General features: G+C 45.8%; 1 protein-coding gene across 5 annotated transcripts in view; it reads left to right on the top strand.

The window, feature by feature from the left end:
* The window catches only part of ATP8B3 (ATPase phospholipid transporting 8B3), a 345,697-nt gene that overhangs the window by 108,952 nt on the left and 213,552 nt on the right, over positions 1–23,193 (top strand). For all 5 annotated transcript variants that reach the window (XM_077475865.1, XM_077475864.1, XM_077475862.1 and 2 more), the window contains 2 exons: positions 933–1,046; positions 20,848–20,946. In XM_077475865.1, the coding sequence (XP_077331991.1) occupies positions 933–1,046; positions 20,848–20,946 (213 nt within the window). The remainder of the gene's footprint in view (positions 1–932; positions 1,047–20,847; positions 20,947–23,193) is intronic.

Here is a 23,193-nt window from a genome sequence, read left to right as displayed (position 1 = left end):
GGACTTCTACATAGGCCTAAGGCCATATACACCAAGCTACAGACCCACAGCTGAGGACTTCTACATAGGCCCAAGGCCATATACACCAAGCTACAGACCCACAGCTAAGGACTTCTACAAAGGCCCAAGGCCATATACACCAAGCTACAGACCCACAGCTGAGGACTTCTACATAGGCCCAAGGCCATATACACCAAGCTACAGACCCACAGCTAAGGACTTCTACAAAGGCCCAAGGCCATATACACCAAGCTACAGACCCACAGCTGAGGACTTCTACATAGGCCCAAGGCGATATATACCAAGCTACAGACCCACAGCTAAGGACTTCTACATAGGCCCAAGGCCATATACACCAAACTACAGACCCACAGAAAAGGGTCTGCGGTAAACAAGGTGACTTTATATATTCCCCAATTGCTCTGACTCACTTTCACTGAGAGGTCAGGCCTGTACAGGGATCCTTGTGGCTACATCAACTCAGACTTGCATCTTGACAGACCAGGGTTGTCACGTTCCCATACCCTGTCTTGGGCCTCACCCACAAATGGTATCATATCTAGGCACTAGCTCCACACATCACAGGAGTGGTAACAATTAAAAGACACAAACACCTGCCAACAGATCTATAGTCCTTAGAAGTGCAAAGTAAACAGCAGAGGAAAAGCTGCAAACCACACAGGGAATCAAGGAAGTTGTGGAAAGAGATGTCCAGCAGACAGGCAGACCACACAACATGAAAGTTTTGTGCTTATACTGGATTGTTATATATAACTATTGTTTTTATTATTACAATGCTGATGTCAGAAAATGAAAGTGTGACTATAGGACTCCTTTAAAAATATAATTTAATGATAATAGGTTATGTTATGTGGAAAAAACTATTTCTGTATTTATTAAACATGTTTTCTGATTTTGTTTCATCTTTCAAGAACAACAGTATAAAGACCAATAAATACAACATCCTTACTTTCATCCCTCTCAACTTATTTGAGCAGTTCCACAGAGTCGCAAATCTCTACTTCCTGTTTATAATTGTTTTGCAGGTAAGTGTTTTTAAATGGTGCTTTACCAATATGATAAATAACCACTTGGTCACTATCCTGTGGATTACTCTTTATTAAAAGGCCATTTTTAGTTTTCAGTGCCATAATAATTTGATAAATACTCCATCATGCAACACTGTACCAAAATGAATATGACATCTTTTTGGTCTCATTTAACTACTTTAGATCCGCGCTATAGCCAAATGACGGCTACAGCGCGGACCTGCTTTGCTGGGAGTATGTCCATTGACGTCCTCCCATGCCCGAGCGGCCTGCGCTCCCCCTGCAGGGCGTGCGTGGCACGCTCTGTGATCAGCGAGCCTATGAGACTCGCTGGATCACAGATCGGAGTAAGGGGTCGATCCCGACCCCTTACTATGTGATTAGCTGTCAGCCAATGACAGCTGATCGTGTGATGTCAACAGAGTCGTTAATCGCGCTGACAGCGCGAGGAGAGAAAAACATTAGTCCCGATCACAGCAAGCTGCCGCCAGATCCTCAGTGCCCACCTGTGCTCCCTGCCAGTGCCACCTAGCAATAGGCTACACTGCTGCCTACCAGTGCCCACCAGCACCACCTATCAGTGCCCACACTGCCACCTATCAGTGCCCACAATGCCACCTATCAGTGCCCACAATCAGTGCCTCAACAACAGTGCTGCACATCAGTGCCATCTATCAGTGCCCATCAGTGTCACCTACCAGTGCCCATCACTGCCGCCCATCTATCCGTGCCACCTATCAGTGCCCATCAGTTCCATCTATCAGTGGTACCTAACAGTGCCCATCAGTGCCACCCATCCATGCCCATCAGTGCCATCTTATCAGTGGCCATCGGTGCCGCCCCTATCTGTCCCCATCAGTGCTGCCTTATATGTGCCTATCAGTGCCACCTTAACAGTGCCCATCAGTGCAGCCTCATCAGCGCATATCAATAAAGGAGAAAAATTACCTGTTTGCAAAATTTTATAACAAACTATTAAACATGATTTTTTTTCAAAATTTTCAATCTTTTTTTGTTTGTTTAGCAAAAAATAAAAATCCCTGCTGTGATTAAATACCAGCAAAAGAAAGCCCTATTTGTGGAAAAAAAACATTATTAAAAATGTCATTTGGGTACAGTGTTGTATGAAAGCGCAATTGTCATTCAAAGTGCGTCAGCGCTGAAAGCTGAAAATTGGTCTGGGCAGGAGGGGAGTAAGTGCCCAGTAAGTAAGTGGTTAATAACCACTCTTTATTTATTTTTTTACTATAACAGCCAACAGTTTAAAAAAAAAATGATGTTCTGATGCCATTTGTATTTCTTGAGGCGCTAAAATGTCAGCATAGTAAAAACACCTCCTAAATTGCTTAGTTTAGTTTAGGGCATAGCATACTACACAGTGCAGCAGAGTGCAAGGGTCAGGACTATGTATTGCACAGGTCAACTTCCAGATTTTAGTATCAGGAGTTAGGGCCACCTTTTGGTAGTGATATGTGGTAAGCACTAATTTAAATCAGTTGCTCTGTGCATTTTGCCTGTGAACTGTGTTGACTAATGACAGTGAAATCATAGGCACAGTGTGTGCACACAAGTAGTGAACAGAGCATTGTTGTTTAAATGGCCCAAATAGGTTTAAAAGTACTTTATTGGAGTTGCAGGGTTAGGTTGAAGGTACCAGGTTATCTCCTGGGCATCACTGACTTGAAGCTTTTTAGTGCTGGAAATGTCAACATCTTTAACATTTTAAAACTGTCAAATATGTAGCGTACCCCTGTAAGGGCTGCTGATTTGGTTACTTAGCAATCCGCCAATTGCTCTGCTGCCAGGCTCCCCACATTCTGACAAGACAAGAAACGGTCATTTGTATGGTTTTGTTGTGTTTATTGCAGGATTCAACTTGGGTGATATGAGATGCTATAGCAGTTGGTGCATTGTTTGACAATACTGAATATCCTTAGCTTGAAAGTTCTAGTACATCTAGTATTCTCAGCAAATTCCTGAATAGGGATGAGCCGAACACCCCCCGGTTCGGTTCGCACCAGAACTTTCGAACGGACCCCAAATTCGTACGAACGTTAGAACCCCATTGAAGTCTATGGGACTCGAACGTTTGAAATTAAAAGTGCTCATTTTAATGGCTAATATGCAAGATACAGTCCTAAAAAGGGTTTGGGGACCTGGCTCCTGCCCCAGGGGACATGGGTCAATGCCTAAAATGTTTTTAAAAATGGCCGTTTTGGCAGGAGCACTGATTTTAATGATGATTAAAGTGAAAAAAAAGTGAAATATTCCTTTAAATATCGTGCCTGGGGGGTGTCTATAGTATGCCTGTGAAGTGCCACGTGTTTCCCGTGTTTAGAACAGTCCCTGCACAAAATTACATTTAACTGAAATAACGTCATTTAAAACTGCTTTCGGTTTTAATGTTATATCTGGTTCCTGCAATATAGTTGAAAATCATTGAGAAAAATGGCATGGGTAGCCCTCCCTGCCCATTACCAGCCCCTTTGGGTCTTGTACGGATATTAAGGGGAACCCCGTACCCATATTAAAAAAAGGTAAATACGTCTGGCCCCCAGGCCCTATATACTCAGAACAGCAGTATACAGGCGGTGCAAACAAGACAGGGACTGTGTAGGTTTGTTGTGTTAAGTAGAATCTGTTTGTAATTTTCAACTGGTACATTTTTAAAGTGTAGCTCCAGTCAAAAAATCTATTATAAAGCTTTTTGGAAAACATAGGGAAGGGTTATCACCCCTGTATAATTTGTATAGCCGTCCGTCTTTTTTCATCTCACTTGCTGTTGTCTCCGTTTGCAAGTCGGAGATGTTTGTAAGTTGGAGGTTTGAAAGTAGGGGCCTGCCCTATATGCTCTGCAGAAATGGCGGAACAAGGTGTTGGTTTTGCCACAACATTGTAAGCCCTCAAAGTGACTCTTGGTGGGCGCTGGAGCGCCCTGCTGTGAATGATTATATAAAGAATTGTAATTACATGCCATTGTTGAACAGTGGTAGAAAAATTGATCTTTGGTGGTTGTGGTGCTGGTGCCACAACACTATAAGTCCTCACAGTTACTCTGGGTGGGCACAGGAACGGGCCCTCCTGTGAAATATTATATCAAGAATTGTAATTACATGCCCCTGTTAAACAGGGGCTGAAAAATTGGGCTGCTGGCACTGGTGCTGGGGCCACAACACTGCAACCTCTCCCATATACTCTAGTTGTAGTGCAGGAATGAACCCTGCTGCAAAGCATTGCATCAAAAATTGTAATTAAACGCCCGTTAAGCAGGGGCAGAAAAATTGGGCCTTAGGCACTGGTGCTGGTGCCACGACACTGCAACCTCTCCCATATACTCTAGTTGTAGTGCAGGAATGAGCCCTGCTGCAAAGCATTGCATCAAAAATTTTAATTAAACGCCCCTGTTAAACAGGGGCAGAAAAATTGGGCTGAAGGCATCACCCAGAACTAAAAATGTTCTTCCAACATATCAGCGGAGGAGGAAGAGGATAGACAATCAACATAACAGGACAGTCACTCAGCATCAGCATAGGCAGTCTTGAAGGGGTGTGATATTTCAAAAAAAATTATTCGGTTACATCAGCTTCAGGTGCTTGGTAGCTGTGGGTGATCCAAGACTGATTCATCTTGATGAAGGTCAGTCGATCAACTGATTCGGTGGACAGGCGCACCCTGTGATCGGTAACAAAGCCACCAGCAGCACTGAAGGTGCGTTCCGAAAGAACACTGGATGCAGGACAGGCCAGTAGCTCAATTGCATACTGTACAAGCTCTGGCCAGTGATCCATCCTCAAGACCCAGTAAGCCAGAGGATTTTCGGTGGGAAAGGTGTCCAAGTCTGACCTTGCCCCTAGGTATTCCTGCACCATGTAAATCAGACGCTGGCGATGGTTGCTGGAACCAATCATACCTTGGGGCTGCGGACTAAAAAATTGTCTGAAAGCATCGGTCAGACGGCCACCTTCTCCACCGCTCCTTCTGACCGATGCCTCAGCAACACGTTGTCCAGGACCAGGAGTTTGTAACCTCCCAGTCTCTGGGAACGCGTTGCACAGACCTTTCTGCAAGGCCTCCCGGAGATGTCTCATCCTCTGCTCCCTCTGCGACGGCAAGATAAGGTCGGCAACCTTACCCTTGTACCGTGGATCAAGGAGAGTGGCCAACCAGTAATGGTCCCTCTCCTTGATCCGAAGAATACGAGGATCCTTCCGCAGGCTTTGCAGGATCAGGGAGGCCATGCAGTGTAGGTTAGCTGAGGCATTCGGTCCGGAGTCCTCTGGGTCACTAAGGACAAAATGATCCGCAGCTACCTCCTCCCAGCCACGTACAAGTCCACGGGTTTCTTGGGACTGTAAATCATCCCTACAAGACTGCTGCTGCTGCTGCTGCTGATGCTGAGTGCCAGCCTCCACCTCCATGCTGACACAATCATCCTCCTCCTCCTCCTCCTCCTCCTCCTCATCCTCTTCCTGTGTGATGGGTGACACAGCAGGAACACTGTCTGGATAAAGAGGGCCTTGAGAGGCAAGGAAGTCCTCCTCTTCCTGCCTCTGTTCTGCCTCAAGTGCCCTGTCCATTATTCCACGCAGCGTATGCTCCAAGAGGTAGACAAGAGGTACAGTGTCACTGATGCATGCACTGTCACTGCTCACCATCCTTGTGGCCTCCTCAAACGGTAACAGGACAGTGCATGCATCCCTGATCATGCCCCACTGGCGTGGTGAGAAAAAACTGAGCTCCCCTGACCCTGTCCTGGTGCCGTAGTCGCACAGGTACTCATTGATGGCCCTCTGCTGCGTGTGCAGGCGCTGCAGCATGGCCAACGTTGATTTTCACCTGGTGGGCATGTCACATATAAGGCGGTTCTTGGGCAGGTTCAACTCCTTTTGGAGCTCAGCCAGCCGAGCACAGGCATTAAATGATCGGCGGAAATGCACACACACTTTCCTGGCCTGCTTCAGCACATCCTGTAAGCCCGGGTACCTGCCCAAGAACCTCTGCACCACCAGGTTAAGGACGTGAGCCACACAGGGCACATGGGTCAGTTGTCCCTGTCGGAGGGCGGAGAGGAGGTTGGTGCCATTATCGCAAACCACCATTCCTGGCTTAAGCTGGCGTGGCGCCAACCACCTCTCGGCCTGCCCCTGCAGAGCTGACAAAACATCCGCCCCAGTGTGGTCCCTGTCCCCCAAACAAACCAGCGCAAGCACGGCATGGCATCGTTTTGCCTGCGTACTTGCGTAGCCCCTGGGACGCCTACGGAGCACCGCTGGTTCTGAGGACAGAGCACTGGAAGAGGCCATGGAGGAAGAAGAGGAGGGGGTGGAGGAGAGAGGTGTGTCACAACCAATAGTAGCATTTTGAGGCGTGGTGGCGGAACAACCTCCAACATTACTGCACCTTGTCCTGCATCCTTCCCAGCTGCCAGAAGAGTGACCCAATGGGCCGTGAAAGACAGGTAACGTCCCTGTCCATGCCTGCTGGACCATGAGTCAGCGGTAATATGCACCTTACCACTGACCGCCCTGTCCAGCGAGGCAAGGACATTGCCTTCCACATGCCGGTAGAGAGCCGGAATCGCCTTCCGTGAGAAAAAGTGGCGTTTGGGGACCTGCCACTGAGGAACCGCACATTGTACAAACTCACGGAAGGGGGCCGAGTCTACCAACTGAAAAGGCAGCAGTTGAAGTGCTAGCAATTTAGCCAAGCTAGCATTCAACCGCTGGGCATGTGGATGGCTGGGAGTGAACTTCTTTCGCCGGTCCAGCAGCTGGGGCAGGGACATTTGCCTGCTATAATCGGACGTGGGTGTACTGCTAGCAGAGTGCCCGGAAGCACTTGGCTGTGACACACCTAATTCTACACCTTCATTCCTCTCAGAGCAGGTTTCAGAGAGGACTGAAGGTCTAGTGGGGTTGGAGATCCCAGCTGATGAGGAGCAAGGAGAGGTCCGCTTTGTTCTTTGGTGTGGGTCTTTGAGGTACGCTTGCCAACTAGCTGCATGGCAGGTTGACATATATCTGGTCAATCATGTGGTGCCCAAGCGGCTGATGTTTTGGCCACGCGAGATATGCTTGAGACATATGTTGCAAATAGCAGGGGTGCGATCTGATGCACTCGTCTCAAAAAAGGCCCACACCAAAGAACTTTTAGAATAACACGCAGAGGCAGCGCCCTGCACAGGCGGAGCTCTGTGGTGGGTGTGATTCAGTCGGTGTGCTGCCCCTAAGCTGGCCCCCGGAGGGCATCCTGCCTGGACATGTGCCTCCTCCTCCTTCTCCTCTCTCCTACCAGACACCCACGTGGAGTCAGTGCCCTCATCATCCCCTCCCTCTTCATCGCTGGAGCAAACTTGGCAGTATGCTGCAGCTTGTGGAACATGACTGCCAGATTGCTGTCCTTCTTGAGCATCCCCTCTCTCTGCGCTCATGCTACTGCCTTCCTCTAGCTGAATATCATCATCAGAGCCTACAAAACACTGGGCATCCTTCTGGAGCATGTACCCAACACTGTGCTCAAAGAGTTCAGGAGACTCCTCAGGAGGACGTGGTGGGTCTAGGGAAGGAGTCACTGATAATGACATTGAGAGGAGGGAAGACGATGCGTTGACAGCTGCTTTGCTAGTGAGCCTGGGTGAGAGAGGATGAGGAGGATGAAGAGGGCTTGGTCATCCACTCTACCAAGTCGTTGGCATGTTGCGGCTCAACATGTCCAGCTGCCAAAAAGAAGGACAAGCGTGTCCCATGGCCATGTGCTGATGATGACGATGCACCGCGTCCATGACCAGCACTGTTGTCTCTAGACACAGAGCCTGCTTGCCCTCTTTTATCGGCTCGCACCTGTCTGCCTCTCCTTGCTGGCCTTCCAGACATGGTAATGGCCTGAAGGGAGATGGGAAAACCAGCAATTGGGTAGTGTATATTGTGCTGGAGGCACACACAACATCCACTAACTCCTGCAGATGGCAGATGGCTCAATTAGAGAAGAGCTATGTAGGTGGATATAACGGTGTATACTGGGTTCAGGGCACGCAGACAGCACGCACAATCTCCTACAACTGACTGCAAGCTCTATTTAAAAAGAGCAAGATAGTTAGCTATATAGGTGGATATAGCGGTGTATACTGGGTGCAAAGCACGCAGACAGCACGCACAATCTCCTACAACTGACTGCAAGCTCAATTTAAAAAGAGCAAGATAGTTAGCTATATAGGTGGATATAGCCGTGTATACTGGGTTCAGAGCACGCAGACAGCACGCACAATCTCCTACAACTGACTGCAAGCTCTGTTTAAAACTAGCAAGATAGCTAGCTATATAGGTGGATATAGCGGTGTATACTGGGTTCAGGGCACGCAGACAGCACGCACAATCTCCTACAACTGACTGCAAGCTCTAATAAAAAAGAGCAAGATAGCTAGCTATATAGGTGGATATAGCGGTGTATACTGGGTTCAGAGCACGCAGACAGCACGCACAATCTCCTACAACTGACTGCAAGTTCTATTAAAAAAGAGAAATATAGCTAGCTATATAGGTGGATATAGTGGTGTATACTGCGGTCAGGGCACGCAGAAAACAACCACTACAGAAGAGCAAGAACGCAAAATCGGCCGATAACGATCGGTGTATACTGTGTTGAAGGTACATAGAACACCCACTAACTCCTACAGATGCCCACACAGTACACAAGGCCACCGCGCTGGCGGCCTTATATAGTGTGGGGCGTGTACTACACAGCCTGAGCTATGAGGATGCCTGTGGCCAATCATGGCTCTCCTCGCTGCCGGCGCTGTGATTGGCCAAGCATGCGGGGTCACAGTGTAGGCTTGGCCAATCATGAGCAAGCAATGCTCTGCGATGGCGCAGTGCATTGTGGGCCATGAGCGCCACACGAATTTGGCGCGAACGGTCCATAACATTCGGAATTCGCCGAACAGCCGATGTTCGAGTCGAACGTATGTTCGACTCGAACACGAAGCTCATCCCTATTCCTGAAACACTATTTCTTCACTTCCAATTTTGACGAAAAAGAATCACTCTGAATAATTCCACCTTGCAGACTATGATGGTTTCTGAGCATCAAAGATCCAGAGGCATAACACAGCCTCTCTCCGATGGATCAATGAGGTAGATAGCCACACAGTCTTTGGAAGACATTACCAATGTGCTAACCAGACCAGAGATAACACGGTATCTCCCCCCGATGACCTAACACATGGTAATGGGCAGACTACTGCTCCCAGCCAGTGCTTTGCTGTCAATGCTGTGTTCCCCGGCTACAGCATTCTACACTGTTCTTGATAACTTCTCTTGCTCTGTTACACTGACCTTTGGTTACTTGACTGTTCTGTGTCCCAGGTCACAGAAAGCTGCTCTACTCTCTTCTGCTTTGCTGCTACTTCTTCTGTTCTGATCTTGTCCAGCATTCAAGTCCTGTGTTCCCCCGTCACAGCAGCTTGATACCCTTGTAGCCTCCCTGGCGGCATTCCTGAGTCTGGCTCGGGGTAAGATTTCGTTACCATAAGCGGTATTCCCGAGCCAGACTCGCAATCCCATCCCAGAATCCATGTAGGGGGTTACTTACCTTGTCCCCTGGATCCAGCGATGTCTCCCCGCTGTGATCAGCGAGCCGCCATGTCTTGCTCGATCTGTCACAGTGCCGAGCTCCGTTACCTGCGAGCGTTACAACGCACGGGGACGGAGTTCGGCGCCAAATTCAAAAAGTTAAAAACACGGTATAGATACAGTATACTGTAATCTTACAGAGTACGGTACTGTATCAAATAATTACACATCCTCTTTGTCCCTAGTGGTCTGTCCAGTGTCCTGCATGCAGTTTTATATTATAAATACTGTTCTTTATGCCTGGAAACTGTAGATTGTCCATAGCAACCAAAAAATTTCAGTTTACATCAAAAGTGGTTTTGGACCAGCTAGAAAACAGCGATAATAAATTAGAATCACTTGCAGAATTGAGCGATAGTAATTTGTGGGGAAATCTGTCATCAAACACTAAAAGTAATGACAGCGACAATTCTGCAACTCAGCATATTTCAGTGTTTTTGATTTGATTACATTATTGAATCATTTTTATTATCATTATATTATTATTTGTTATCATTATTTATAGTTATTTATTAATATATATATATATACAGTGGTGTGAAAAAGTGTTTGCCCCCTTCCTCATTTCCTGTTCCTTTGCATGTTTGTCACACTTAAGTGTTTCGGAACATTAAACCAATTTAAACAATAGTCAAGGACAACACAAGTAAACACAAAATGCAATTTGTAAATGAAGGTGTTTATTATTAAAGGTGAAAAAAAATCCAAACCATCATGGCCCTGTGTGAAAAAGTGATTGCCCCCTAAACCTAATAACTGGTTGGGCCACCCTTAGCAGCAACAACTGCAACCAAGCGTTTGCGATAAAGTGCAATGAGGCTTTTACAGCGTCCTGGAGGAATTTTGGCCCACTCATCTTTGCAGAATTGTCCTAATTCAGTTACATTAGAGGGTTTTCGAGCATGAACGGCCTTTTTAAGGTCATACCACAACATCTAAATAGGATTCAGGTCAGGACTTTGGCTAGGCCACTCCAAAGTCTTCATTTAGTTTTTCTTCAGCCATTCGGTGGTGGACTTGCTGGTGTGTTTAGGATCATTGTCCTGCTGCAGAACCCAAGTTCGTTTCAGCTTGAGTACACGAACAGATGGTCGGACATTCTCCTTCAGGATCTCTTGGTAGACAGCAGAATTCATAGTTCCTTTTATCACGGCAAGTCTTCCAGGTCCTGAAGCAGCAAAACAGCCCCAGACCATCACACTACCACCACCATATTTTACTGTTGGTATAATGTTCTTTTTATGAAATGCAGTGTTCCTTCTACGCCAGATATACTTGGACACACACCTTCCAAAGTGTTCCACTTTTGTCTCATCGGTCCACAGAATGTTGTCCCAAAAGTCTTGGGGATCATCAAGATGTGTTGTGGAGAAATTGAGACGAGCTTTGATGTTCTTTTTGCTCAGCAGTGGTTTTCTCCTTGGAACTCTGCCATGCAGGCCATTTTTGCCCAGTCTTTTCCTGATGGTGGAGGCATGAACGCTGACCTTAACTGAGGCAAGTGAGGCCTGCAGTTCCTTGGACGTTGTTGTGGGGTCTTTTGTGACCTCTTGGATGAGTCGTCGCTGCGCTCTTGGGGTAATTTTGGGCGGCCGGCCACTCCTGGGAAGGTTCACCACTGTTCCATGTCTTCGCCATTTGTGGATAATGGCTCTCACTGTGGTTCGCTGGATTCCCAAAGCTTTGGAAATGGCTTTATAACCCTTTCCAGACTGATAGATCTCAATTACTTTCTTTCTCAATTGTTTCTGAATTTCTTTGGGTCTCGGCATGATGTGTAGCTTTTAAGGATCTTCTGGTGGACCTTACTGTGTCAAGCAGCTCCTATTTAAGTGATGCCTTGATTGTGAACAGGTGTGGCAATAATCAGGCCTGGGTGTGGCTAGAGAAATTGAACTCAGGTGTGGACAACCACAGTTATAGTATGTTTTAACAAGGGGGGCAATCACTTTTTCACACAGGGCCATGATGGTTTGGATTTTTTTTCACCTTTAATAATAAACACCTTCATTTACAAATTGCATTTTGTGTTTACTTGTGTTGTCCTTGACTATTGTTTAAATTGGTTTGATGTTCCGAAACACTTAAGTGTGACAAACATGCAAAGGAACAGGAAATGAGGAAGGGGGCAAACACTTTTTCACACCACTGTATATATATATATATATATATATATATATATATATATATATATATATATATATATATATATTATAATTTATGATTTCATATTTCAAATTTTATCATACCCGGGATGTCTATTAGACTCTTGTTTGGATGGATTTAAGTGAATTATTTCTAAGAATTACAGGCCTACAATATACTTAATGTGATTGTAGCCGTATTAGTGCAATTGTGACAGAGAAAATTGAGTACTGTCCGTGATACTTTTTTTATTTGCACTAACATACAATTTTTCAGGACAAGCTTTCGGGGTATGTCCCCTTCCTTTTTTTTTCTACATTCTGCTTAAAAATTTGTAAATTAGTACTGCTTGGACCTTGAAGAAGGGGACATACCCCGAAAGCTTGTCCTGAAAAATTGTATGTTAGTGCAAATAAAAAAAGTATCACGGACAGTACTCAATTTTCTAGGCCTACAATATAAAACGCCCGGAATAGCACCTCACTACTCCATTCTGTCTTTCCTTTACTCCAGACTTCTTCCTGGCAGCATGTGACCCCAGCTTATATGAGAGGCCTGTCCCCTGCCAATACAGAAAGATAATTGGTCAGAGCTCCTCACATGAGCTGCCTGCTACTCAGACTTCAGGTCCAACCCTTGTTCCAGAACCATCTTTCAGAAAGCAGGGGAGGCATCTCTGAATCAGAGCACAGGGGACCACACCCACCACTACACTGAACGCTCCCAGTCCCAAATAAAAAAAAAAACAGGCCTAGCCTAAAGCACAGGCCTGGCTAAATGTACCTGCACTTGGGCCCTGAGCTAGAAAAATTATATTCTAGAACCTACCTTTAGGTAGAGGGTGCTACATTGAACCCCCACTAAAATCACAACTGTCCTCAGTTGTGGGAAATGAAAATAGATTTTCAAAAATACCTCCTTTGTTAAGGAGGAAAGGCATCCCATATCAATAGATTTGGATGGGGGAAAGGGAAAAGGGAAACAACTTGGATGTGGTAACATTTGTGTAAAAGCAAAGAGGACACAGGTACATTACCATTTGTACACTTTATACATCCTAACTGCAGATCACATACAAGTGGAACCAGAGCACTGCTCCCTCAGGAGGAATACTCTGTTTACCAAAGGACTTCATCTGTTCCAACAGCGGAGATGTACAGCCATTACTTCTCAGGGCTTCCTAAAAGAAGACATAAACAACACACAAACTAGCTAAACAAACTAACTGGAAATTAACACTTCATCAAACAGAGGGGGTTATGATCCCTTGTCTGGTGACAGAACAAACACAGTGAAGTGGCATGTGGTTCTCTGCCAGGATTTTCACTCCCTCAAAAGGAGTCTGAGAGACCTCCTGCAGAGTGCAACCTGAGCAGACATGCCAGAAATTAGACACGTATACCCGTAGGCCAATACAATTTCTTTTTGGCTCCTAAACAAGGAGTCCTTCTTTTTTTTTCTTTTTTAAGCAAGTGGCAAAGGGGTTTGAGCAGGGGCAGCCCACCCTAGTGTCCATGACATTGCCCTTGTCAGGCACCCTGAGTGGCAAAGATCAGCTGTCCCCTGCAATGAACAGTCATTGGGGAATATCGACCCTAACCCGGCTGCACTCCAGCAGTCCAGATAGGTACAACAATTTTCCTGTGACTACACAGACAGTAGTCCTAACTACAGGTAATACCTCGGGTCCGGCAACCTCCTCTGACTGTTCCCCTCACCTCTCAACGAAGTGGAATAGCTGCGGGTGTTCTGTCCTGCTTTCACCACCAGCACTCTATCTTTGTATATAACCCACCTGAGCTTCCATTCATGGTGTATGTCCTTAAAGTAAACCCAGACCTCATTCTCTGGTACCCGCTTGGGTTTTGGGACATATAAGTAGTCCCAGACCAAGTCATTTTCCCATTGCTCCTTCGAATTTTCAACAACCTCTATGACATGGTCTGGAATATAAGGGTAGTCCAGGCCCCACTCCTGAGCAACTCTCTGCTGTACTTCCCTTTTGAATCTGGAAAGTCTAGGCAATTCTTTAGGCCTTCCTCGGCCAGGCAGAATGCAGGAATCAGGAGCTCTGATGACCCATTGCCGATACGTTGATGCTCTATTTGGAAGAGCAGTGGGCGAACTGGTAGGAAGTCTGTAGGGTGGTACTGGGGTTTGTGCTGGGCATGATGGTTCTTTCAGTGCCTTTGCTGTGGTTCCAGGGGATGGGGATTTCCCTAGAACCCACGACTCTTCTTCGCTGGATAAGGCATCTTCAGGGGTTGATCACTCAAAAAGGTTTTCCATGGACCCATACTTTTCCTGTACTTGCGGTGACCCCCAGTTCACAGCCCGACCCTTGCTCCCCCTGTCTGGCTCACCTGAGGGATCCCCCTCCTGTAGCTTAGGCACCTTCCAGACAGGCACGACAAAGGACTTACTCTCGGTAGGCTCCTCAGGGGTTTCTTCCGGAGACTGCTCAGTAACACTAGCAGCCCCGGGGTACCTGGCCAGGCCACAGGCTTTCCCGACATTCTTTCCTACCTTAACCTCCTATAGCTCTGGGTCAGACAAGTCAGGTGCGAGCTCCTTCACCGCAGGGGTAGGTGGTGTATGGCCCTCTCTGGCCTTCCGGGTCACCTGGATCTGCGGCAGACAAAGTCCAGTTATTAGGCTGGCAGAATAATACTGGACCTCCTTCTGTACCGGTCCCAGATGAGTCAACTGATCTCCCCAGTGTCCACACCGGGCCCAAGTGCTAACTCCAACTGTAGGCCTGCAACACCCTGGACACACAATCGCTCCATGCCTCCGATTACTCCTAAAGCCAGACCACCGGTGAGCTCCAGTCAGATTCCGGTGTCTATCAGTACCCGGTCCTGCATGTCAGAGGACCACTGCATAGCAGGTGTGCTCTGAACACCCTCCGCCATCTTCCTCCGCCTTGTGTCAGGCACGCAGCCCGCTCACTTGTTGGTTCAGAGTGCGAGAAACTGTAACCGTACATTTTCGAGATGCCCCCCAGCAACATCTGGTGGCAGGCACTATTGAATTGGCAGCAGTCACCATTGACAGGAAATTGTCTCCATTGTGATATCCTACTGTAAGGGACTGACTCGTGCAGAACCCCGTCCACGACACCTCCCTGTGTCATGTGACTATACAAATATATTATAAAATATGGATTTTAAAACAGATTACATGTACCACCAGCAATCCCTAAATAGTTAAAGTGTTGCTAAACCCACAACAGTAAACTCAGTCTGTGCAGTAAAGCATGCTAGTTATACTCACTGTGGAACCTAGAGGGTTAATCCTGCACATTGTGTAAAACGGCTGTTTGATCCTGTCTTCTCTGACCCTCCCCCTCTTCCACAGTCCCAAATCCATCTCCTGATAGTACAGGGCCTTGGGGGCACTCTGCACATGCTCAGTTTGATGTATATTGCTAGAGAGGTTTTTTTTTTGGGAGGGTGCGTGTGATAAGCACAGGTCCACTCAGCACTGTCCCGACAGAGAGCCAGGAGTCATGCAGCCTCATAGGACAGTCAGAGGAGAATGAAAACTCCTCCTACAAGCTTAAAACAGTTCTCGGCTGGACATTGACTGAAGTCATAAGACTGCTATATTAGAAAAGGTATTTAGCCATTTATATTTACTAACATAATTGCATTTCCATGTCCTGTGTACTGTACTGTGGGAGACCAGATATAGTGACTGCAGGGTCCTGGGTTTAGTAACCCTTTAACAAAACAAATTACCTTGGTTTAATAATAGATCCAATTATTGGTTCTCTTTTTTTATACAAAAGAAAATGACATATTTCTCTAGAGGCTGTCCAAAAAAAATGGACACAATTTGGTCTGGATGGACGTCGTCTTTGTTGACCACTACTACAGAGTAGGAACTCTTTTATAATCCTTTGCGATTTAATTGTATTGGACTCAACAATTTATCATACAGACATGTATTACAGATCTTTTAGTGTTATACTGTGTTAAGATGCTGATAAAAAGACTGATTGCTTAAACCATGCTTGAGAAATTATTTATTAGGAAACTAATGAGTGCATATAATGTTTCTTGCGCATGTTGTGCAGGTTCAGTTAATAATTTAAAGTGTACTATTAGACATACTGTGCATAACACTTTACCATAAAATATACTGTTTGTCCACACAGTACAATTTACACTGTATACTTATGTATCTGTAGATCTGCTTATGCCTGTTTGGATCAAATTGAAAACTTTAGTCAATAAAATCACCCTAAAAAAAGTTTTTCGAAGCATTCTGTTTTTCCCTAACAAACTGAAAATAGAGGGCATGATCTGAGTGTAGTAAACATATATTTATTGTATAAAAAGACAATTGGCAACTCAGATGCACCAGAAGAATAAGCGCCTTTCAACATTATCTCAATCTGGTGGTCTTTTACTGGAATCACAGTATGACAGAATTAAGGAATCCAGTCCACAATGTGCATCTAGTAGCACTGACCCAGACCAACCAGCAAGCAGAGAAGCTCCTTTGACTGCATGGGAATGGGGTCAATGATGTCAGACGCCAGGAGACCTCTTTCTCAAGTGTGCCCACCGTGTAAGAGACTGAAATATTTATACATGCTGCTGTAAGATTTGTAAAATAGCCAACACCAAAATGCTGATAAACTGACAATATTGTGGATTTTCCCTATAATAGTAGGACTACAAAGCCCAGTAGAACAAGGACCATATAATAGATTCCTATGTTGAGTTAGCCCTAAATCAAGGAAATTAAAAACATATAAAGATTATTAAAAGTCATTATTAATAAATAACTGGATATCTATTTAAACAACATGGTTAAACTGTACCAATGTAACATGCTCTAATATATGATGGAAGCCATTCATTGTGTACAATTGCCATGGGATTTGCTGTGTCCAAGGCACAATCCTCGAATGACGTCATATGATGTTCACAAAGGAGAGCAGTGCTCCCGCTCGGCTGTCATTTTACTATATACTAGCTACTAGCTATACTATATACAGAGCTATGCCCTGACGTCATTCCGCCCCATGTGACCCCGGACGTAGGGGTGATTTAAAAAAAAAAATTTGCTGGCAAAACCAGCTTGTTGTATTTTACAGTATTTTATAAATATTTTATTATATCTTTTCATGTGACAACACAGAAGAAATGACACTTTGCTACAATGTAAAGTAGTGAGTGTACAGCTTGTATAACAGTGTAAATTTTCTGTCCCCTCAAAAGAACTCCACACACAGCCATTAATGTCTAAATCGCTGGCAGCAAAAGTGAGTACACCCCTAAGTGAAAATGTCAAACTTGGGCCCAATTAGTAATTTTTCCTCCCCAGTGTCAAGCGACTTGTTAGTTTTACAAGGTCTCAGATGTGAATGGGGAGCAGGTGTGTTAAATTTAGTGTTATCTCTCTCACTCTCTCATACTGTTCACTGAAAGTTCAACAAGAAACCTCAGGGCAAAGAACTCTCTGAGGATCTGAAAAGAAGAATTGTTGCTCTACATAAAGATGGCCCAGGCTATAAGATTACCAAGCCCCTGAAACTGAGCTGCAGCACAATGGCCAAAATCATACAGCTGTTTAACAGGACAGGTTCCCCTCAGAACAGGCCTCACCATGGTCGACCAAAGAATTCGAGTGCATGTGCTCAGCGTCATTTCCAGAGGCTGTCTTTGGGAAATAGATGTATGACTGCTGCCGGCATTGCTGCAGAGGTGTTGGTGTTATCTCTCTCACTCTCTCATACTGGTCACTGGAAGTTCAACAAGAAACCTCAGAGCAAAGAACTATCTGAGGATCTGAAAAAATAATTGTTTCTCTACATAAAGATGGCCTAGGCTATAAGATTACCAAGCCTCTGAAACTGAGTTGCAGCACAATGGCCAAGATCATACAGCTGTTTAACAGGACAGGTTCCACTCAGAACAGGCCTCACCATGGTCGACCAAAGAAGTTGAGTGCATGTGCTCAGCGTCATTTCCAGAGGTTGTCTTTGGGAAATAGATCTATGAGTGCTGCCGGTGTCCTATCAAATATGGTCCCCCGTCGGTTAGTGTCCGCTGTGTATTGCGCATGCGCAGTACACAGCACACACAGATTACGAAAATAGCCGAGGATGAACGGCGCCTGCGCCATGAATCCAGGTTCTATCCTCACCATCCAAGTGCACATAGAATTAGAATAAAAAGAGCCGAGCGCAGCGAGGCCGAGCCTGAAGCGTGGTGAGGGAAGCTCACCCGTGAGGGGCCCTCTAAGTTTCACAACCCTATGTCCGCTTGGATGGTGGGGCTTCCACCTCCACTCACGGCGCAGGCGCCATTCATCTTCGGAGATTTTCCGAAGCTTCGTCTGCTCCGTACTGCACATGCGCAGTACGGGGCGGACACTATATGATGGCAGGACACTATCTGCCAGAACACCGGCATTGCTGCAGAGGTTGAAGGGGTGGGGGGTCAGCATGTTAGTGCTCAGACCATACATGGCACCCTGTATCAAACTGGTTCGCATGGCTGTTGTCACAGAAGGAAGCCTCTTCTAAAGATGATGCCCAAGAAAGCCCACAAACAGTTTGCTGAAGACAAGCAGACTAAATGGAACCATGTCCTGTGGTCTGATGAGACCAAGATAAACTTATTTGGTTCAGATGGTGTCAAGCATGTGTGGCGCCATCCAGGTGAGGAGTACAAAGACAAGCGTGTCTTGCCTACATTCAAGCATGGTGGTGGGAGTGTTATGGTCTGGGGCTGCATGAGTGCTGCCAGCACTGGGGAGCTACAGTTCATTGAGGGAACAGTGAATGCCAACGTGTACTGTGACATACCGAAGCAAAGCATGATCCCCTCTCTTCGTAGACTGGGCTGCAGGGCAGAATTCCAATATAACGACCCCAAACACACCTCCAAGAGGACCACTGGCTTGCTAAAGAAGCCGGGGGTAAAGGTGATATGACTGTCGAAGCATGTCTACAGACCTAAACCCTATTGAGCATCTGTGGGGCATCCTCAAATGGAAGGCGGAGGAGCACAAGGTCTATAACATCCACCAGCTCCGTGATGTCCTCATGGAGAACTGCAAGAGGACTCCAGTGGCAACCTGTGAAGCTCTGGCGAACTCAATGCTCAAGATAGTTAAGGCAGTGCTGGAAAATAACACTTGGGCCCAATTTGGACACTTTCACTCACTTTTGTTGGCAGTGATTTGGACATTAATGGCTGTGTGTTGAGTTATTTTGAGGGGGCAGCAAAGTCACACTGTTATAAAAGCTGTACACTCACTAATTTACATTATAGCAAAGTGTAATTTCTTCAGTGTTGTCACGTGAAAAAATATAATAAAATATTTCGAAAAATGTGAGGGGTGTACTCACTTTAAACTGTGTTTTCATATGTTTGCCAGTATTCATCTTTTGACTTTTACCAATTGGGGGTTATTTACTAAAGGAAAATTCCCTTTGCACTACAAGTGCACTTGGAGGTAAAGTCGCTGTAGATCTGAGGGGGATATGCAAGGAAAATCAAAAAACATTTTTTTTGCTTGCACATGATTGGATGATAAAATCAGCAGAGTTTCCACTAATTTCAGATCTACCCCTTAGATTTAGAGCGACTGCACTTCCAAGTGCAGTTGCAGTGCAAAGTGGATTTGCCTTTCGTAAATAACCCCCATAGTGTTTACCAAGTGTTTAGAACTTTATCACACTATTGGAGCCCCCTTTTTTTATATACACGCTCTGTGGTATTTGGTGGAAGCTCCTAAACGCGAGCTGGACACCCTGGATGAATTTTTCCTGATCCTCATCTTGCCTCAGAGACGTGGTGAATCTTCCTACTCCGTAAAGGGTTATATCTACATGTGCATGTGACCTCGCTAGCCATAGGAGGTCCACACTATCCGGTAAGAGCACCTATTTACAGAGTGATTGTCACAGGAGGATCGGCATGCTTCTTGGTGGTGGAACTCCTTGGATCAATTTATTTCATTGGATTCCCTCTTCTACTCACCTTGAGAACTTTCTCAATATTTTTTAGAACTTTATTTAATATTTTTTTTATTACTTTTTTTTTCATTTGTTACCACATAATGTATTATTTCATCAGTTGGTATCAGATCTTTATTCCACTGTATAATATTTTGTTCATTTGTCAAGCATGACTTTTTGTTTTTTGTTATTATTGATATTTTACTATAGGCTGGGTGGGAATGAGTTAATGTCTGATTTTTTTAAATCTTTTGATCCTTTATCTTTTTATTCACTTTTTTAATCACATTTTATAATTTTCATATGTTGTTAATGCCCTTGATGTAGGGTTAACAAAAAAAACAGGAATCCCCAAGGTATATGGTCATTGGCTTGGCTATTATAAAGGGAAAGCCACAATATCTGCAGTTTATCTGCATTTTGGTGTCAGTAATGCTACACTTCTTTATATTTTTTTTATCATTATTATTTATTTGTATATTGTTACATTATTAGGTAAGTAAGTCGGCATCTATTGTTCTGCTTTCCCTAGCAGCCCTTTTCTGCATGCACAAGGCAAATTTTAGTCTCTTGCATGGTGGGTACGCTTGAGAAAGAAGCAGGATTACCTTTAAACATGTAGCGTTCCCTTGCCTCCTGGCATCTGACATCACTGACTTCCCATACAGTCAGAGGACTGGAGCTTTCCTGCTTCCTGGTTTCCTGCTTCCTGGTTGCCTCTAGGTCGGCACTGCTAGTCGAACATTGTAGACTGGATTCCTGTGGTACTGTAGTCCCAGCAGCAGACCAACAGATCGAGATGCTGTTGAGAGGAGCATATTCTTCTGATGCATGTAAGTTGCCAATTATCTTTTTATTCAATACATATATGTTTACTGCACTTAGACTGCGCCCTCTGCTGTCTGTTTTTTTTTTGCTACTCTACTGTTTTGGAGCCAGTGGAAATTAACCCTGATGTACCTGTCAAGGATTATTATGACTTTTCTTCTATGTATCTTCTGAGGAATGCATTACCTGATATTTTTTCTGTTTTTTTCCTTAGACTATTCCTGCTATTTCAACTTTACCATGGTTTGCCATAATGTTTCCTTTGCTTGTTCTGCTAATCGTACGAGGAATCAAAGATGTTATTGACGATTTTGTAAGTAATAAACTATTTTATTTAATCTTTCTCTTTATCATACTATTTGAAAAATGTATGCTATATTGCTCTTTTGTAATAGAGCTTGCAGTCAGTTGTAGGATATTGTGTGTGCTGTCCGCGTGCCCTCAACATGGGGGGGTGCTTTGGGGAAGGGTGGCCCTGCGGCCCCTTCCACCCCAAAGCACCTTGTCCCCATGTTGATGAGGACAAGGGCCTCTTCCCGACAACCCACAGCTCTAGTGGTCTTCCGTCTTGGGGGGTCTTCTTGCCGGACTCTCCTATTATCTTCTGCTAGCTCTTTTACTAGCGAAGGAGCCGCTGTTCGGGGGTCTTCTTCCGACTTCAGGGGTCTTGTCCCCCCCTTCGGTTCTTCTTGCCGGGCCTCCGCTATCTCCTACCAGCTCTTTTACTAGTGACTGGGACGGTGACATCATAAGGGATGGGGTCACCATGTGACATCACCCGGTGACCCCGCCCCTTGTCCCTATATAAGTCGCCGCACAACGTGTCCCTGTCATTGCGGCCGGAGAGAGCGTCAAGTCAACATCTCAAGGAAGAAGAAGAGAAGAAGAAGATAAGGCAGCGGCGACAGAAGACCGGGCCACCGCTAGTAAAAGAGCTGGAAGAAGAAAGCGGAGGCCCGGCATGAAGAACCGAATAGGGGGACAAGACCCCCGAAGTCGGAAGAAGAGGCGGCGGCAACAGAAGACCGGGCCACCGCTAGTAAAAGAGCTATAGGAAGATAGCGGAGGCCCGGCAAGAATAACCGAAGAGGGAGACAAGACCCCCGAAGAGGGCGACAAGACTCCCGACGGCGGAAGAAGACCCCCGGACGGCGGCGGCAATGAAGAAAGCCGGGCTCCTCCGCTAGTAAAAGAGCTAGCAGAAGATAGCGGAGGAGTCCAGCAAGAAGACTCCCAAAACGGAAGACCACCGGAGCTGTGCAATAAATTATTTTAAAAACATGTGTTGTGTTTATTTCTTTTAACTTTTTTCACCAGGTGAATTGGTAGGGGTACATGGTACCCCAATACTCATTCACATAGGGTGGGGGCCGATATCTGGGGCCCCCTTATTAAAGGGGGCTCCCGGAATCCGTTAAGCCCCCCGCCCGCAGACCCCGACCAGACACCAACGTCCAGGGTTGTCGGGAAGAGGCCCTTGTCCTCATCAACATGGGGACAACATGGGGACAAGGTGCTTTGGGGGTGTCAATTTCCCCGATGGAGGCGGCAACATTGACCTCCTGCACTAGTCCCGCCTACCTGGAGCCACGTTCAAAATTAATGGACTTTTCTCCGTGTGTGGGCAAGTCCGTTCATTTCAAAAGCACAGAGACGGCCAGATTGTCAATCATGTGTACGCGGCATAAGACATTAGTCATGATATTTTAGTCTGCTCAGTGGGCAAATATTTCCATTGTTAAATAACTATTCTGTTTATTACTGATATTTCAATCTGATTTTTAACATATGAGATGTTTCATTTCTTATCAAGCCACCTTAGGCCTGGTTCATACTAATGCTATTTCAGATGTGACTTGCCCTGAATCGCATAACAATCAAAATAACACCTGGGTGGGCTCCGAGCACATTTTCTACGACTAGAGCCCACCTCTATTTTAAAGCCTATTAGAGCCTCTGGCTCTAATCAGGTGCTTCAAAAAAGCCTGGCAGCTGTAATTCATGCACTCCGAAAGGTCTGGATGCACTAATAGGGGGTGCGTGTCCGTTGCGGCTGTGGATAGATTAATGTTATGCATGAATCTATCAATTGAATATAGGGTAGGGAGAGGTGAGAGGGGGTGGTGCTGGGCGCCCCTAATGGATGAGCCATCACTGTGTGTGACTATCTTAGTTACTTGGGGAGCCACAGCTACTTTCACACTGGTCTTTCACACTTTCACACTATTTTTAGCGCCGATTTACGGTAGTTTTAGCGGTGCTATTCAGCTGTTAGCAGCCGAAAAAGGGTTAAAACCGCTGGCAAAGCGCCGCTGCAGCGGTGTTTTGCCAGCGGTTTAGTGGCGCTGCCCCATTGTTTTCAATGGGCAAGGGCACATTAGGAGCAGTGTATACACCGCACCTACAGCCCTGCAAAGATGCGGCCTGCAGAACTTTTTTGACCGTCCTGCAAGCACACCGCTCCAGTGTGAAAGTACTCGAGCTTTCACACTGGAGACACAGGAGAGGCTATTTACAGGCGCTCCACAGGCGCTATTTTTAGCGCTGTAGCTCCTGTAAA

This window comes from Lithobates pipiens, unplaced genomic scaffold, assembly GCF_037356315.1.
Source record: "Lithobates pipiens isolate NorthernLeopardFrog02 unplaced genomic scaffold, aLitPip1_a1.2 Scaffold_13, whole genome shotgun sequence".
Lineage (NCBI taxonomy): Eukaryota > Metazoa > Chordata > Amphibia > Anura > Ranidae > Lithobates > Lithobates pipiens.
This window is presented reverse-complemented; position numbering and strand designations above follow the sequence as displayed.